The sequence below is a fragment of the Aulonocara stuartgranti genome (assembly GCF_965226115.1).
Source record: "Aulonocara stuartgranti genome assembly, chromosome: 5".
Lineage (NCBI taxonomy): Eukaryota > Metazoa > Chordata > Actinopteri > Cichliformes > Cichlidae > Aulonocara > Aulonocara stuartgranti.
Genome location: NC_138943.1, coordinates 21,202,372 through 21,221,213, shown reverse-complemented (window position 1 = coordinate 21,221,213; position 18,842 = coordinate 21,202,372). Strand labels below are relative to the sequence as shown.

At 39.1% G+C, this 18,842-nt stretch overlaps 2 protein-coding genes and 1 long non-coding RNA gene across 3 annotated transcripts in view; 2 read left to right on the top strand and 1 right to left on the bottom strand.

Annotated features, from left to right (window-relative positions):
* The window catches only part of grm2a (glutamate receptor, metabotropic 2a), a 33,852-nt gene extending 22,462 nt beyond the window's left edge, over nucleotides 1–11,390 (top strand). The window contains exons 3-6 of the mRNA XM_082532191.1: nucleotides 3,398–4,235; nucleotides 5,780–6,843; nucleotides 10,212–10,389; nucleotides 10,994–11,390. Of these exons, the coding sequence (XP_082388317.1) occupies nucleotides 3,398–4,235; nucleotides 5,780–6,843; nucleotides 10,212–10,389; nucleotides 10,994–11,067 (2,154 nt within the window). The 3' untranslated portion in view covers nucleotides 11,068–11,390. The remainder of the gene's footprint in view (nucleotides 1–3,397; nucleotides 4,236–5,779; nucleotides 6,844–10,211; nucleotides 10,390–10,993) is intronic.
* LOC309706017 overlaps nucleotides 1–13,173 on the bottom strand; it is a 52,369-nt gene extending 39,196 nt beyond the window's left edge. Inside the window, exons 1-2 of the long non-coding RNA XR_014276659.1 lie at nucleotides 13,098–13,173; nucleotides 10,193–10,298 (exon numbers count right to left, since the gene is read on the bottom strand). This is a non-coding gene — a long non-coding RNA (uncharacterized lncRNA). The remainder of the gene's footprint in view (nucleotides 1–10,192; nucleotides 10,299–13,097) is intronic.
* On the top strand, nucleotides 13,138–18,633 carry parp3 (poly (ADP-ribose) polymerase family, member 3). The gene is given in 12 exon segments (XM_082532192.1): nucleotides 13,138–13,509; nucleotides 13,797–13,999; nucleotides 14,079–14,204; nucleotides 14,460–14,642; nucleotides 14,854–14,992; nucleotides 15,810–16,019; nucleotides 16,022–16,032; nucleotides 16,128–16,283; nucleotides 16,420–16,506; nucleotides 16,588–16,765; nucleotides 16,851–16,994; nucleotides 17,485–18,633. Coding segments are annotated over 11 exon segments (1,596 nt in total). The 5' UTR covers nucleotides 13,138–13,509; nucleotides 13,797–13,813; the 3' UTR covers nucleotides 17,661–18,633.
* Nucleotides 18,634–18,842: the final 209 nt, after the last annotated feature.

The window sequence follows — 18,842 nt, the reverse complement described above, 5'->3', positions numbered from 1 at the left end:
AAAAATTCAGGAAAAAAACTTTTCCTGATCAGGTTAGCATTAGTTACCATGGTGATTTAGCCAGGTTAAAGGAGAGCCATTTTCATGACACTAACACATTAAGAGATGAAGTCACAGAGAGGGGGATAGACTGAAAGACTGGGAGAAGCAGGAAGCATAGAGGGTGAGATGTCACACCTGTGATGTCTAAATTGAAAAAATCAAGATGGTGATAATCAAGGTGCTTAAGTCAGGAGTTGCAGTCCATGACAGAAATACATTGCACAGCACAGCTAGTAATGTATTAATGATATCAGCAAACCTTGATTTTTTGGAAACATTACTGTCCCTTTTTGTAGTCATATCACCAACATGCTGATATCATTATGTAAATATTAAACTGGGAAAAAAATACAGGAGAAACTCAATTTAACACAAAAAATTGTGAATGTCCCCAATGAATTGTTAGGAAACATTTCCCACTGAAAATATGAAAGAATTATGGAGTACACTGATTAGCTATCATAGGATGAACTGGTAAATGTAAAAATGATTAATCTGTGTTAACATGTCACTTGCACTTTAAGTTATGCGCTGATTTCTTCCTAAAGCAAGCAAGCACAGTACTGCCAGCTGTTTTACCACATGTTGAGAATGGCTGTCATGACGGTTTATGGAGAGAGATGATTTTATGTAGAAATGTGATTACGTATAGGCCTTTCTGCATAATCAGAGTTCCTCCAGATGACCTCAAACTCTCACTGAATACGAACCTTTGAAAAAAAAATCAGTAAAGTGTTTCAACAACCTGGATTTTCATAGTGTTTCATTTGCTACACTACAGAAGAAGCAAAATAAAAGCTCTAAATCATCCGCTAGTAAAAGTGTTTGATATTGTGCCTGTTTGAGTGGTGGTAAAAAAACAAGACCAGTGGCACTTGATTGTGCATATCATTTTTTGTGTGAAACATCCTGTCATTCATTTCAATAAAATTAGCAGCCTGGAAATCACTGTGATTGGCTCATTTAACATTCATCTCACTACGATCCAACAGAATTATAAAGCTCTGATGATTTAAATCCAAGCACATCACAGCAGATCTAAGGGGACATTTCAGTGCATTGCTCTGTGTTTCTATAAAGATAAATTCTCATCTAAGAAGTGTCTGCCTATGTTATTTGATGTGACTTGCTTTTTCCTTGCTACTCACTGTTTTCCATCCAAATCAAGCGATTTGTTACCAATAACTTGCAATTTGCATATTGGCTACTACCTATAGGAATACTATTCTAGCCTCACATATAGCCATGCTTTTACTTTGTCTCCATTTCATGATTTTGATACATCAAAGCACTTAAATTAGTGCCATTATTTTCAAATAGATGTCAAAATAATACTACTATATAATATATATATATAACTATAATACTACCACTATTATAAACTGCTTGCAGCGTAAACCAGGTTGCTCTCACTACAGCTACATGCAGATAATATATAGTAATGATAAATGAAATCACACTGGATGAGCTGGAATGTGAATTTCCTTTCTGACTTTTATAAGAATGACTCATTGACATTCAGGATGCAGCACCATGAGTGTGCTGGTGTGAGAGTCGGCATTAAAGTCAGCCATAATTAGGTTGGCATTCTTTTGACTGATCAGACTGACTCCCCTTAGGCTCCCACAGAAGTGCCTGAAGCAAAAGTTAGTCAGTAGCGGCTTCTGCACACACAGCATGCAGTGTCACAACACTGACAAAGCTTATTACACAGAAAATACAAAGTTTTGAGATTCTTTGACACTTTGACGTCATTTCACTCTCATCCCTACCCTCGGTTTCACTCTACTCCTGTCTCGTCATGCTTCTTTCTTCTCTCATCAGAAACTTTTCTGAAAATGTGTTCCTTCTTATTCTGTTTACTTTGTGTACCACCTGTAGCCACTCAGCCATTTGTGCTCCGCACATTTATTGTTTATTTTTTGTTGAAAGCATTACAGATCAAAAATATTGAGGTAGACAGGCAGTCGCTGCAATTATTAAAGACATAAAAGGATCTCACCACTGATTCAACAGGAGTGTTAAGTTTTAAAGAGACTAGCAGGGGTCCGTTTAAGAAATAGGAGCCTGGATGAAGGGAGACTAATTGCATCTGCAGGGGGAAAAGACGTAGTCTAGTTAATTTCGTTAATATATTTAATAATAGGCAATTATAACAAATCCCACAGATGTATGTTTTCTGTGTAGCTTTAACAACTTAATCGCTTCAGTCTGAAAGAAAAAAAATGTAGTTGTGACAAAAATATTGTGAATCCTTAGAGATTTTCTGCATAAATGCGGCTGCATATCATTGCATTCATAAATACAATCCAATTGTGTTACACATTGTGATTTATTTACTGAAGACAGTGATCTAATATTATGTATCTCTCAGAGGCAAAAGCATGGGAATGTTTGTTTCAGGTGACTGCGGATCAGACCTGCTCATTAGTTTTGAGGGATTTTAGTTCCTCAATGCTAATCCCAGGTTTCAGTGCTGAGCAGGTTCAAACTGGGATGTTGGTGGGTTTTCTTACGTGAACTCTTTGCTCCGTCAGATTTGTTTTCTTTGTTTGCTTCTTTGACCATTATTTGATAGAATAATTCATGTGCTGGGGGTCGTTGCGTTGTTGCTTGACATTTTAAACTCACTTCATATACAGGTGTTTGCCTCATGTTTGCCTCTAGTATTTAGCGGTTTAATTCACAATTCATTATTTCATCCATGATGGAGAAAGCTCACCTGGCCCAGATGCAGGAAAATAAGCCCAAACCTTGATACTACCACTACCTTGCCTAACCCTAACCAGAAACTTCTATTTTGATCTCTTTCTTTCATAAATCATCTGTCAAACAGCTTTCTGGCTCGATCACTTGACCTTTAGCAGCCCTGGATTGAAGACTATTGTTTTTGTTGTAGCCAGTGACAGAGGGTTGTCGTTGCAGAGGAGGTGCCCTGGGTTTGTGATGACCTCCCGGGCTATTATAAGCTTCATTTGTATTTCTTATTTGTACACAGTCTGTTTAACAGTAAATTGGCGCGGTCTAAACCTTTTAGGCTCTATAACCCTTTCCATCCTGATACATGTGTTGTGAAAATCTAACTGCCTTATATCCCTGTTCATTAAATAGAAGTGGATTCTGATCCCAGAGCTTTCCTACTTTTCACACTCACAGATTTATAGTGAAACATCTATTCCTCAATTAATACACAAATAAATAAATAGTATTTGCTTTATTTGTTTAACCTTATCTACTTTTATTGCATGAACATCTTTTCTGGTTATATTTATGTAGAAATATAGAAAATTGGAACTGCATGTTCATATTATCAATACTTCATAAAGGCTTATTTGTTGTCTTTCCCTTCCTCCAGGTTGCCAACCTGCTGCGACTTTTCCAGATCCCTCAGATCAGCTATGCTTCAACCAGTGCCAAGCTAAGCGACAAGTCCCGCTATGACTACTTTGCCCGCACCGTGCCCCCCGATTTCTACCAGGCTAAGGCCATGGCAGAGATCCTACGTTACTTTAACTGGACATATGTATCGACAGTGGCATCAGAAGGTGACTACGGTGAGACTGGCATTGATGCCTTCCAACAGGAAGCTCGTGCCCGCCAAATCTGCATTGCCACCTCGGCCAAGGTGAGCCGCTCCATGAGCCGGTGGAGTTATGAAAACGTGATCCGCTCCCTGCAGCAGAAGTCCACCGCCAAGGTGGTCATTCTGTTTACCCGCAGCGAAGATGCCCGTGAGCTGCTGGTAGCAGCCAACCGCATGAATGTGACCTTTACCTGGGTGGCAAGTGATGGCTGGGGAGCCCAGGAGAGCGTGGTGAGGGGAAGTGAAGCTGTGGCAGATGGGGCGTTCACCATTGAACTTTCCTCCTATCAAATTCCCAAGTTTAATGATTACTTCACCTCCTTACATCCATACAACAATACCAGAAATCCCTGGTTCAGAGAGTTTTGGGAAAACCAGTTCCAGTGCAGCCTCCATGATCTAGGCTGTGGGAAACACTCGCTCCGGGAGGTTCCATTTCAACCAGAATCCAAGATCATGTTTGTAGTGAATGCTGTCTATGCAATGGCTACTGCCTTACATAACATGAGACAAGCCTTGTGCCCAAACTCCACCAAGGTGTGCGATGCTCTTAAGCCTGGCAATGGACGAAAATTTTACAGAGACTATATTCTCAAGGTCAAAATTGATGGTGAGTGAATCTTAATGAACTAACATTACTTAAGCAAAGCTTTAAAGAAATATGTTTGTCATTATTTGAACATCTGTATATAAAACTAAATATAACTCCAGGTACCAATGCATGTACTAGATGGTGCCAGATTGAGTTAAATCAATTTAGAGTTCCATAAAATGTTGAATTTAAGACTAAGTCTGCATGTTTATTCACTGCACCCAGAGAACATTTCTATAATGATTCAATTAGCAGAGATGAAACAATTTCCTCACCCTCGTGCTCGGAGGCTGCTTTTGTCATGCATGCAAGTGTGAAAAGAACAATGGATTATTTAGTTTAAAACAAATCAGACACAGCTTAAAAAATATAACTTGTTTCCTGCTTGTCTACACAAAGCTGCAGCACAAAACAAGTGCCAACTACTGTAACAGCATCAGTTCACACACATCGTAAGTGATTGGCTTTCCAATATAAATGCTCCTACTTGTGCAAATTAGCTTTGATTTATGGAAATACTGACATTTTCATTGATATGAGATGAATGCGGACAGCCGTGTTTGTATCCAGCTGTGCTGCATTTCACGATTTCTAAATTAAAAAAAACATAAATAAATAAATAATAAAATACCCAAAGGATTTTTACTATCCAGAGAATTAAAATTGGATGAAAGGCCTTAAATTAGTCTATCCCATGAGACACTGCAACACTCTAAGGAGAAAACATACAAAAACAGGTGGACCACTAAACTCATACATATTTTGAAATCATTACGTGTGATAGATACGTAGGCTGTAAATGAAAATACTGAATGAGGAACCCTACAGTGTATGTAAAAGAATGGCTGTTTAGCACAGTAATCAGACTGAAGCAGTTACTTGATTGCAATTTTATTAACTGTAATTTTAAGAAATAATAAGTTGAGTAATATATTAGTATTATAACTTTTAATAATAAGATTAAAAGAGTAACGGTGATTAAAAATTGACCTCATACTCTGGTTAACAATAAAAGGCATCATTTACAGCCTTTTAACATTTTATTTAAATAAATGAGAAAATAGCAGGTAGATTAACCAGTACTGAAAATTATCACTAACAGCTGGCCCAAGCACTAATTTTCATATGCAGGTAACCTTTCAGTTTTTTAGATGATAGCTCATTTCTGCTTTGATTTCCATGAATTTACATTTTGCCATGTAAGGTCCTGTGTGTTCTGAATCTTCATCCTATTGTTCCATCCAGGAACAGACTCAGACTGTGACTTCCATCATGTAAATTGCCAGTTTGCACCTGTGTCCTTTCACAGTCATGGAGTCTATATTGAGGGGCACATATTAAAAGATAAGACTCTCCTTTCAGAACAAACAGAATGAGTTGCATAACATATGAGTTCACAGTCCACACTGTTGTTGCTCCAAAACAATTGAATAGTTAAAATGTTACAAAGTTGACCAATTTAGATATTTATACCTTACATTTTATACCGTAGTCCCAAACTCTTTATGATGAGTCTCTTACATCTGTTACTAATACACAATATTTTTCTCTATTCCTTTCAGCCCCCTTTCGTCCTCCAGACAGAGACAATATAGTCCGCTTTGATACTTTTGGAGACAGCCTGGGTCGTTACAACATTTTTCACTATCACAAAGACGGGGAACGCTATGTCTACCGTAAAGTCGGCTACTGGGCTCAAAGCCTGAGCCTGAACCACAGCCTGATTCCCTGGCCTGGTGATGTTGTGCCCACCTCCCAGTGTAGTGACCCCTGCAGGAAGAATGAGGTGAAGAGTATGCAGCCGGGAGATGTGTGCTGCTGGATCTGTATCCCTTGTCAGCCCTACCAGTACTTGCATGATGAGTTTACCTGTGCTGACTGCAGTTTTGGACAGTGGCCCCTGGCCAACCTGACAGGCTGTTATGATCTGCCTGAGGAGTACATCCGCTGGGAAGATGCTTGGGCCATTGGCCCTGTCACCATTGCATGTCTTGGGATCATGTGTACACTCTTTGTTATTGGCCTCTTCCTTAAACACAATGAGACACCAGTAGTGAAGGCTAGTGGACGTGAGCTCTCCTATATTCTTCTGCTTGGAGTGCTGATGTGCTATTGCATGACATTCATCTACATCGCCAAACCTTCCACAGCTGTGTGCACGCTACGCCGGCTAGGCTTAGGCACCTCTTTTGCCGTTTGCTACTCAGCCCTCTTAACCAAGACCAATCGCATTGCTCGGATCTTCAGTGGAGTGAAGGATGGAGCCCAGAGGCCTCGTTTTATCAGCCCAGCTTCCCAGGTTGCCATCTGTGGTGCTCTGATCTCTTGCCAGCTGGTAGTGGTGGTGGTCTGGCTGCTGGTGGAGACCCCAGGGGTGAGGAAGGAAGTGAACCCAGAGAGGAGAGATGTGGTCACCCTGAAGTGTAACAGCAAGGACTCCAGCATGCTCATGTCTCTCACTTATAACTGCATCCTCATTATCCTCTGCACAGTCTACGCCTTCAAAACCCGCAAATGCCCCGAGAACTTCAATGAGGCCAAGTTCATCGGCTTTACCATGTACACCACCTGCATCATCTGGCTGGCTTTCCAGCCCATTTTCTATGTTACTGCCAGTGACTACAGGGTGAGTTAACTGAGCTTATACCTGCTCCTCAAGCAGGCACACACAGTTCTTTTAATGGAAGTTGGGGAATGCACAGACTTCTTACTATCACTGACTGTTAATTAATTCTTCTCTAAATCACACACACACGGGATGATAATCATTTGCAATAAATTATTTATTCAGATGGCTTTAGATTTCTATAGTCTGACCAGAATACATCCTTGTAGATAATGATAATTTTTTCTGGGCTTGAATTTGAATTTTATATGCAATGCCAGTTAATATTGATTCAGTTGTCAGCAATATCTGCATCGCCTGTGGCTCCCAACAATATGTATTCTTTATTACAGTTGCTTCAATTTTTTATGATTATCAGCACACTTTCACTACCTTATTTTACCTCTAATGTTTGAATAATAATGTGGGGAGTGAGAGCAACCCATTAATGAGACTATGCACCTCATGTAAAACTTTAACAGAACTTCAAAGATAGAAGTCTTTTCCCTCTCTGGGGAAAATGTGCTGTGCGCTATGGTTTTGGTTACATTGTTTTCACTCTCTTTTTATACACTACTTATGACTAAATGAAATAACTGGCAGGCAGACAGCCAGCCAGACATCTGCTGAATAGGATCATACACTGAACTGATAGAATTTCAGAGAAAAGGTGGTCTGAGTTGTGTGGGTTCATCCCACTGGGATCTGAACAACGTGCAATGAGACAGAGGCAGAAGGGAGAAAGACAGCGGAACCTCCTGACACAGCTGCCTCTACAGAAACATGGTGAAGACAGGCTAGACCATGAGGGCTGCTAGGGAACTGAAAGTCCCTGTGAGTCCCTGTGCGTAGCTGTGTGGAATGGAGTGTGAAAGACTGGGCTGCTGAATCCCAGCTGTGCTTTCTGTCTTGGGACTGTAGTGAGGCTCAGTGGAACCCTTCCTCCAGGCCCTGTAGGCAACGCAATTCGCAGCCTGAACAGACTCATCAGATAGACGCAAATCTCCCCTTTGACCGATGAATAATTACTGAAGCAACTGAGTTGGCACAGTGTCTCTAGTTTTTCACAGGCAGGGACACATTACCAGCGTTCTCCTTGCTTTACACTTCTTCTCAAATTGTTGTCACAGCCTGATGCAAACCTCCAGCTGAATAACAAATACAGATCTGTACTAGGCAGTCATGAAATGTTAAACTAAGCTAAATACAATCTACTGAGCCGTGAATAACACGTTTGATTACCAAATGAAATATTTAAGACGCTCTCCACACCGCTGGGGGAAGAGGGCTCCTCTCTTATGCCAGTGCTGGTCATCTCAGCAGCAAATGCAAGCTAATTAAATAGCTACGACTGTTAAAATTCAAAGTGCTTCTATGAAATCACCGAAGGCTACAGAAACTACTACTGCTTGTGAAGTCTATCAAGAAGTGTGTTTAGACAGATATTTCCTAAATTTGATTTCCTTCAGCTTCAAACTCCATCAGTTCGCTTCCACTTATCCCTTTCAGGGTCACAGGGGGCGCTGCAGCCTATCCCAGCTGTCTTAGGGCGAGAGGCAGGGTACACCTGCCTTCAGCTAAAATTAGTGTAGCACCACTAAATATATAGTAACCATATAGATATATAGGTAGACACAATCAGACTAAGCAAGAGGTGAACCACAAATTCCTTGAAAACCAAATGCATAGCAAGTAACTGTTCACTGTCCAAAGTTTAAAGTTCAGCAGTTTGAAAAACAAACAAAAAACCCCTCTCTCGACATCTAAATATCGAATAAATCTTAAACTGATCTTTAAATTACTTGTGATTTTAGCAAATTCGGCATCCATGCCAGACTTGGAAGACTCCAGTAAAGCTTTTCAATAAACGCACAGTAAAACCTGCAATAAAAAGGAAGAATTTCATCTCTCATCTCAGAGGGTCTCTGTAGGGATTAAGTTAGCTGAACACAGACACAGAGACAATGCTGTATTTGTGCAACAAAAACAGCACCATCAAAGGTCAATACAGCGAAAAACAAGGTTGAAGAGAGACTGTAGCAGCCATGCTCTATATCCACACTCCAGAATATAACACATCTGGGGAAATATAAGGGGAAAAGCAGATTCCTTGTCCTCTTCTTCCTTGTGCTCTTTCACTCCAACATATTGTGAATTATTAAAACCACTTAACAGGTTATTTCTATGCAGTATTGTCCATGGTGTTATTCAAAACCAAAAGTATTTAGCCTTTGTCCGCGTTGGGATTGGTGAGATTATTATTTTTAAACAGCCGCCATGCATCCGTACATTACACTCCATGCTTTCAAAACTACAGCTTAGAAATATAGTGAAAAAATGGGAATCTGAGGCTTTGTGAATTTACATTACAACACAGCACCTGAGCCTGTCAGTGTGCACTGTATTTCAAAGATGGTGTGAGGAGAATCTTAATGTTGAATTCACTGCAGATGGCAACTTAGAAAACTCGATGCAACTAAAGGTCAGTTTAGTGATATAGCTGTATTACACTACATGGTACATGACCACACATAGTGATAACCACTATGTTTCCAAAGTGTGAAATACAGTATACATATCAATAATGTCCTGTAGATATTTTTCTTGATTAGTCATAAAATCTATATTCAAGTCATGAATTTACAGAGAGAGTAAGAAACCGATGCAGTAATTAAACAATATTCAAAATAAACCAGGTAAACTGACGCTGTGCCAGTTACATCTCTGTCTCAATTTGCATAGCTTTTTCTGTGGAGCTGTCAGTGCACAGAATCACACTTGGTACCCACAATATTTTAATACCGACATTAGCATTCAGGTTGATGACAGACACCTGCTGCGTCTTGCGAAAAAGAAATGCACCTGCCATGTTGCTGTGTTATATCTTCTCACTGAAAAAAACTAAAAAGACGACTGTGAAAGCGTTGGAAAGCAAGAAGCAGACTGAGGATGCATAGCAAGATGTGGGCAGGGTGAGCCGAAAAGGAGCGAGGGTTACGCAGTTGATTGACAAGCAAATAAACAGATCGCTTAACACCTCTAGTTAGAAATCCCAACTGATAAACAATCCCCTTCCTCCTCTGTAGCACCTGGCTTTGATTCTGAATTATGAAAGACGTACTTATCATTTCTTTTCTGACTTCAGGGGTTTTTTTTGTTCAGAATGAATACTCTTGAGCTGCAAAAACGGTCCTCCATATACAGAGTTAGCAACTTTCAGGCATTTTCAACCACAGGTGTGAAATTAAGAGTAGCACTTATGAGGTATACGGGAATTCCCTCAATGCTTGGCAATCTAGAAATGTGACTTTACGTTTCTCTTACTGTACATATTTTTGTACCTCTGAAATACAACAGTTTGGAGTTTTACCTTTTGTTTCCTCCTCCAGGTACAGACCACTACCATGTGTATCTCGGTCAGTCTCAGTGGGTCGGTGGTACTGGGTTGCCTCTTTGCTCCCAAGATCCACATCATCCTGTTCCAGCCACAGAAGAATGTCAGTACACTCAGGGTGAACACCACCCGCTTCAGTGTAAACACTGGCCCCGGCTCCAGTTTTTCTCAAGGTACCACCCAAGATACAGCAAAACTCGTGAAACTGAAACAAATATTAAATAATAATAATACAATTGATATTATTATGAAAATATTGCTACATGCTTTATCACTGTGTCACACTTGTCTGTCTGACACTGGGAGTTATACATAACCTTTTTCTTTTGTCTTTTTTAAGTCATACATAATAAAAAAAACCCCAAACAAAACCTTTTAAAATACCAAAAATGGCCCCATACAATCCCTGATGGTGCAGACCTGGTGTAGCCAAAAATAAATTAATAAGTTTAATAAGTAAATAAAAAATCCAAGTCTGTTTATTTAGAACATTTCTATAAGATTTGAACAGAATTGTTGTGTGTTGTGTGTTATTATGATAATTAAGTGAAAATACAGTGCTTCAATATACATATCATAAGTAGAAAAAAACCAAGCTGCATTGCATTCCACATCATCCATGAGTTAATTATCATGCTTCACAGGGGCATCTGGGACCCAGGTGCCCCTTTGGGTTACAGTAATTTTGGCTTATATCACAAACTGTAACTAGTAGTTACAGTAGTTACACTACACTGCTGACATTACACAAAATATCCTATTTTTTATGTTTTGCAGCAACGGCCTCCAATGTTGTTCCAACAGTGTGTAATGGACGAGAGGTGGTGGACTCCACAACATCCTCTTTGTGAAGATCAGCTGAGTTATATTTTATTTTATTTTTCGCCAAGCATTGTAAACAAAGTTATATAATCACTAGTCCTGAGTCAGGTGTCTCAGATATCGAAGAGGTCACACAGATGATCGTCCTGGCTTTGTTGTCCTCAAAGTGCTGTGAGTACAATGTCCCGATTATTTTCTTTTGTTCTTTTACTCGTAGCATATTTTAAATGAGATGCCAATAAAGTCGCATATAGCCCTTGTTTTTGAGGATTTTACTTGCAACAATGGAGTAAATTATAGTAAATCTGTTAAATGTAATATATACAAGACGTTTTTAATGTAGATTCTGGTGAACCAGTTTGTGCTTTCTTGTAATTTATGTAAATAAAATGTGTTTTTTATTAAAACTGAAATGATTCAAAGTCTGTTCCTTTACACATCATATTGAGATTCATATTGTAGAGGGTAACATATGCAAAAATACATTGCCAATAATCTAAAAATGTGAAATAAACCTTCAATTTTCAGTAGCCAAATCAGTAAAATATACTGTAAATCTGCTGTCATGTTATGTTATAACATGAAATTTTCACCCTTGGCAAGTGCAGGATTTATCTAAATGCAAAACAGAGTACACATATGCAGTGTTTTTCCACTGTGCCTCTCATTTCCCCTAACTCCAGTAATTTATTCACAGGCCTATGCAAAGCACTGATGTGACCAGAAGAACATTTTGGGACTCAGTGTCTTATTTATCTTCACACTTGGACAGAAGAAGCAACCCAGTAATGAATACAAAAGTCAACTTTCACGACTCTTTAAAATAATAGTGTGCAAATCAAACCTCCATCAGCTGGGATCTGAAATCTATGCTGCCCAAATTTTAACAGCTTAAATCTACACCATCTGCCTAGACCAAACAGCCACTGAAATGAGAATTACCTGCACAAATATCATCTGTTGACATGGGATAAAATTCACCAAAGCTGTCTTGGACCCGGCCCATACAGTATCAACGATTTAACACTGCCATCTTGTGTCCACATTTTTTTTTCATTTGTCTTAATTTGACCAACATGCACGCAGCTTTGGGGTTTATCCAAATATAGAACATTTCCATATGAAGGAAGTCAATGAATAATTGCAGTTCTGCTTCAGTAGATCTGCTCACTGGACATCATCAAATTGCTGTTTTTACGTGGGACAGGCCAAACATGCTGTTCCTTACTGTGACAGACAGGCTCGCAATATATCAAGCATATTATCAAGACACAGACACAATTTTGTGGGGGTAATTAATTTTTGGCATTGCCTGATTGTGCAATACAGTTGATTGCAGCAATCCTGTTAAACTCTTGAACTGATAGTCTCACCCTCATGAGGAAAACCACCACTGTAAATGTAGCTCATTCATTTTAGTTCATCATGTTAGGCAGCTTTTAAACAGTCTTTCTGGATTTTTATTAAGTTAAGTTACAACTAAACTGCTTAAGAGACAAAGATTGTCCAATATGTTTGTCTAACCCTTGGACAAACACAAAGGTCACATGGTACCCTGCTGTCTGAACAATCCCTTTATTAGGTTGCTAGAAATAAACATGTATACGTAGCATCTCATAGTATCTTATATTATGCATGCGATTAACTTATTAGAGCAGTTGAAAAGTGGCTGATGAGTTTAAACTGTACATTAATAAATTGTCACACACCACCACCACCAATTTTTTTTCTCTGCAACCTATTCACTCCACAATTTTAGCATAAAATATGCATATAAGTTTAAAAAAAATGACTACAATAATTTTTTTTTATCAAGTTGCAGTAAGTCTAACATGTTCAATCTCACACATTTAATGTCAAAATATACTGAACTGGAAACATCAGGTAATTAATATTTTTGCTTAGCAAGACTGTTTGCTAGAGTTTTTTTTTAAGTTAAGGGAGCTGTGAAAATGATATTATATAGCAATTTGCTACTACATAAAATTCTATGAATATAAAAATATTTAAGCTAATATATAAAATATATTTTCCATGAAAATCCGAAAAAGAAACGCACAGTTGTGAAGCTCCTACTGTTGTTAATCGTGGACCGGATGAAGGGAAAGCAAGGTGATTAATCCTTTGAGAAAGTACCTCTGTTATATTATATAGCTATAGGTAGGGCACAGATAGTCACAGAACTTAAAAGACCAGTTCATTTTGGCCTTGGTCCTCGCTTAATCCACCTGTGAAAGGCACAAACGAGCCTCACACCGGACTCAGCTAGCTAGGTGGCGGTATAGCCGTTTGTCCGCTCCGTTGACTCCAGCAGCAGAAGAGGAGGGCACAACTCAGCTCCAGCACTTCCGTGTTTTGTAAAGTGATTGTAAACTTACAGAAAATTATAGACACTCACTTACAGCCGGTGTTCTGCATTGGTGACGAGGAACATCTTTGAGTCTGCTGTTAGCATCATTTATCGTTACAAGGTGAGTCCCGTACACAGGGAAATTCTTGTTGTTTTTATGATAAATAACAAGGGGCGGAACTGGTCCAGTGTCTGCGCTGCTTCAAAACATATCAAAACTACTGTTGCAGTGTCGGGTGTTGTTTTTACTAATGGCAGATAGTCTGTAATTATCGGTAACGGATGTGTGGGGAGTACTTCGGCTTGTTCTGATGAACAGTCAGAGATGGTTGTATGAGCAGTGCAGGCATGCCGGTGAACTTGTCCAGTCATGATGTCCAGAGACCAAAGTGATAAGTTTGTGTACAGGCCTTTCAGTTAGGACCATGGCACCAAAGAGACGAGCTGCTTCTGCTGCCAAGGCTGGTGGAAAGAAGGTCAAACAAGAGCCTGAAACACCAAAAGCCAAAGATGCCTTTACCTCTGCAAAGGAAGCCCTGCTGGCTGCAGGGCCACAAGTAAAAAGCAACAAGAAGGTAGATGAACACTGTTCATTGTCATCCTGTGGAGAGGTAGGACACGTGAAGTAGGGCTTGTTAGTGCAGGAGCAGAAAGCTGATTTTGATAAATGTTCTCTAATGTCTTCACCAGGTGTATGAGGATTACGACTGCATGCTCAATCAGACAAATATCGGACATAACAACAATAAGTTTTATGTCATCCAAGTTGTTAAAGCAAACAAGAAGTACTATTCATGGAACAGATGGGGCAGAGTGGTGAGTTTGTTCCACTGTTTTTTTAAATGCATTTTGTTCTGTTAATTCATGTACCCACCCACACTATGTGTATATATATTTATACATATATATTTATGTATATATGTGTATAGAGAGAGCGTGAGATAGATAGATAGATTCTTTTTCTAAAGGGCTTAGGGGGGAAAAGCAGACATTATTGATTTTTAACCCCTTATTGCTGTGTGTTGACATATTAGCATCACTGTTAGTGCTTCATTTCTAACCTGGTTTCAGGGGGAAGTCGGACAGAGTAAACTTAGTTCGCCCTTTGATAAGGCTGAAAATGCTGTCAAGGACTTTGAGAAGAAGTTTAAGGACAAGACAAAGAACAACTGGAGCGACCGAATGAATTTTGTCTCTCACCCTGGGAAGTACACCTTGATAGAGGTGGATGGAGAGCAAGATGCTGAAATCAAGGTAATTTAAATACCTGATGATTAGGTCAAGGAGCATTGAGTGTGGTTATGAAACCTCAAATTGTTAAAATCACAGTATGAAAAGCAAAGTCTCTAAAAAATAATAATAATAATAATACAAATTCTTCAACTGCGTCTCTAATATTTTAGACTTTTGACACTCTGTATGAGCTTTAGCAGAATCTCCCTGTGCCTTCTCTTGGACATTGCAGGTAGACTGTGTTGATGGCAAGCCAGCCCAGGTTGCAAAGAACGCCCTACCTTGTACCCTCGATGAAGCTACACAGAGCCTCATTAAGCTCATTTTCAGCAATGACATGTTCAAGGAGGCGATGGAATGTATGAACCTAGGTGGGTGTGTCTCACTTGTAAATGTTTTCACACGACAGATCCAGTCTGCAAACACTCTTTGTATTTAAAATACCAGTTGTGTAATGTACCTGTGAAGCTGAAATGGGTGCAGACTTTAAAAATACTCCTGTATATTAAGCCTAACTTGTATTTCTAAGAACTGTAGGAAACAATAAAGAATGCGATGTAAATGATTAAACATTGTTACAAACAAAGGGTAAAGTCTACATCTGCATATCTTCCCTCATCTCAGCATTTTGGACATATATGATTAATGTTCTGGGCTTTGCTAGCTGCAGTAGGCAGAAAGCTAGAAAAGGCAAAAATGAAGAGATAAAACAGTAAAAGCAATCCCAGGCTTAAAACTCGATAGGCTTCTCTCTGCACCTTTGTCCCCTTTGTGCATCCGTACATGTTTCATAGCTCTAAAAGTAAGTGAGTGCTGGCTTCACACATTATTATGCTTAACCCACTGCACCTCCATAACTTGTTTCCTGTGAAGACTTAATAGTAACTATCTGATTTGGTCTGAAAGGTTGCGTGGTTTACGAGAGTGTCCTGTTTTCACTATGCTTTTCTAAACCCTGAAATCAAAAGAAGTCAAAAGAAGGATCAATTGTGTAGCTTCCTCTATGAGCACACTAATCATCTGAAAACAACCTAACCTTACATTTTTGTTTCTAATTTGGAAACCTTTTAAATTGCACTAAAAACACTTTTTGACAAGTGTTTTTAGTGCAATCCTGGGCACAAAAATTATGAAAACATGCAATGATCTGCTTGAGAATTGTGTTTTTTGTATGTGGTTATTACGCAGACATCAAAAAGATGCCTTTGGGCAAGCTCAGCAAGGTCCAGATTGCAAAAGGCTTTGAGGTTTTGGAGGAGATTGAAGCTGCTATGAATCAAAAAAGTGGAAAAGGACGTCTAGAAGAGCTTTCCTCAAAATTCTACACCACAATCCCACATAACTTTGGCAGGAACAGACCGCCTACTATTAATGACAAAGAGATTGTGGAGAAGAAAAAGAGATGCTCTTGGTAAGATTTTCTGGTTCATAAATTAGGAGAAGCTTTGTCTCGCTGTGCTGTGTTCTCATTCCTAAAGTCTGTTCCCTGTTGTGTGTTTTTTACAGGTGTTGGCTGACATTGAGCTTGCCCAGACTCTGAAGTCAGAGACTGAGAAGGCTCAAGAAGAGATGATACAGACGGTTCCTCACCCTATAGACCAAGACTACAATTCTCTCAAATGCAAGCTGACTCTGATGGAAAAGAACACAGAAATGTTCAAGGTACTGTCTCTTACGTGACTAAGTCTTATAAATACAAAGGTTTTGGACTGCTGCTTATCTCAGATCTGCTATTCATGTTGTTTTATACAATAGTAGCAGTTGTGTTATTTCCCTCTTTGTGTTTTCGCATTTGAAGATCATAGAAAATTACCTGAAAGCGACTTCAGGTGACTATTACAAACCAAAAATTCTCAATGTTTGGGAAGTCGATCGAGAGACAGAGGTAGGCACTACAGCCAGTTTTATTAAGTCAAACACAGAAAACGGGCGTCCTCTGACCGAAAGCACATGTTCCGCATTGCAGGGGCAGCGCTTTAATGAGAACGATAATCTGGAGAATCGGCGTCTGCTGTGGCATGGTACAAACATAGCAGTGGTTGCAGCTATCCTGAAGAGTGGTCTGAGGATAATGCCCCATTCGGGAGGCCGTGTCGGTTGTGGTATCTATTTTGCCTCTGAAAACAGCAAGTCTGCATGTTACGGTAAGGCTAGAAGCAAGAAACAAGACAATTTTGGGTCTTTATTGGAGTCATAACATTGTACTTTTCACTTTCTGTCCATTTTCAGTGCGCCCTTCCAAAAATACAGGAGTGATGTTTCTCAGTGAGGTCGCCCTTGGCAAAGAGCATACCATTACCAGAGACAATTGTTCCTTGAGGACGCCTCCGGCCGGGTATGATAGTGTGGTGGCACGAGGCATGGTCGAACCAGGTGCAGTACTTTTTACGTTTTGTACGGTAAAATAATACCTTTTTATAAAGAAATATACAATGTCACAAAGTAAACTATCAGCATATTGAGAGATCTGCGTGCCTTTTGTCCTTGAAATTGTTTGGCAGTTTGGATGAAGTTTAATTTCCACTGGTAATTCATGACAAATTCATTAAAAGAAACTTGCTATTCATGTTATCAGATTGTGTCAGTTTCCCCCAAATGAATAAAAATATAAACATTTGAAAATCAGAGTGGCAGTAGCTTTTCTGTGTGCAGCTTACATGATCTCTCTGTGCTCGCTGCCTTACCTCCGGCCCAAAGACATGCATGTTAGGTGAAATGGTGACCCTAAATAGGCTGCAGGTGTTCATGTAAGCACCTTGTGGCCCGTAGTGCACTTTGAATGATAAATTAGTCTGGAAAAGTGCAATATGAATGCCACCTCCTGTCAATTTTGTTATATCACTTTGTGATTCTTTGATTTCAGATCCGTCCAAGGATATCTTCATCACCCAGGAGGGTAAGAAGGTTGCTGTGCCTCAGGGTAAGCCAATAAAGCAACCCCAGTTTTCTGATAGTCACTTCAGCAACAGTGAATATCTCATCTACAAAGAGAGTCAGTGCCGCCTTCGCTACCTGCTGGAGCTAAATATGTATGGCTAATTCTAACCAAAGAAAAATGAAGGTCCTTTTGTTTGTTTCTTGGTGATGGACTTCCTACAGTCCTTCTGATAAGGCTATGGTCTAATGCAGTGAATGTGGATCTGTTCATTTTAGATGCACTTTTCTGTGCCTTACGCTTATGTTTGTGTAGTTTGCAAGTTTTTATACATACTTTAAAAAATGTAAAGCTAATATACAATGCATGGTGGTCTTTGCACATTTTTGTTTTTGAATTGAATTAGTGGTTTTCAAACTGGAGGGCTGGACTACGATGTGAAAAATGTAAAGTGAAAACTGATTTCAATTCATGTGATTTTCTTTTTTCTTTTTTAAGAAAAAACAGTAATGTTCAAGTTTTTAGTTGTTGAGAAGCAGTGGATGACTTCTTACAGCTAATGAGGTGGAGCCTGCCATTTTGAGAACCATTGAATTACATATTGAACCTCACCTTCTGTTTGGCGTCTCAGTTCTGTTTCTATAGGGTTTACATATTTGCATACGCATCATTTTGTCTAAGTGACAACGAAGGACACAGTTCTGTGCATCAGAAAGAAAGGGTCTTGAATGTGCACTTATATATGCATTTTGAGTAGTGATAAATTAAGTTAAACTGGTGTGGGAAAGACATATTTATGAAAATGTAAAATGCAAATTCTTAGGTAACATTGAAGAACTGTTACAAATGTAAGAAGGCTTCAAGGAGTTTTCTGCTTTGGAAGCCAGTCCCACTATGCCTTATTGGTTTATTCCAAATACAACCACATGGTGTCATTAATGAGAAACTCCATTTTAGATTAAAAAAATGTTTGTAGTAATGCACTATGACATTACGTGAATATAGAATATACTGAAGTGCCCCTGCAACATCTCTTATTATGAAGGCAATTAGTTAAAATGATGCCATAATGGTAATGCACTGACTGTGATTGTAAACAAGTAATCCATAAATAAAGAATAAATCATCTAAAATGTTTACTGGTTGTTTGGATATCTTCTCTTTCGAATTCATAATGTTTCTCATATAATGCTGTGTTTATGTGTTATGTAGAGTGCTTAACACATTTATTAGTCCACCACCCAATGTAATGATTAATCCACCAGCATGTGCAGACTCTTTAATCGGAGTAATATTTTTAATGCTAAAGTAAATTGTTATTATCTGTGAATTTATCCAAAAATGTA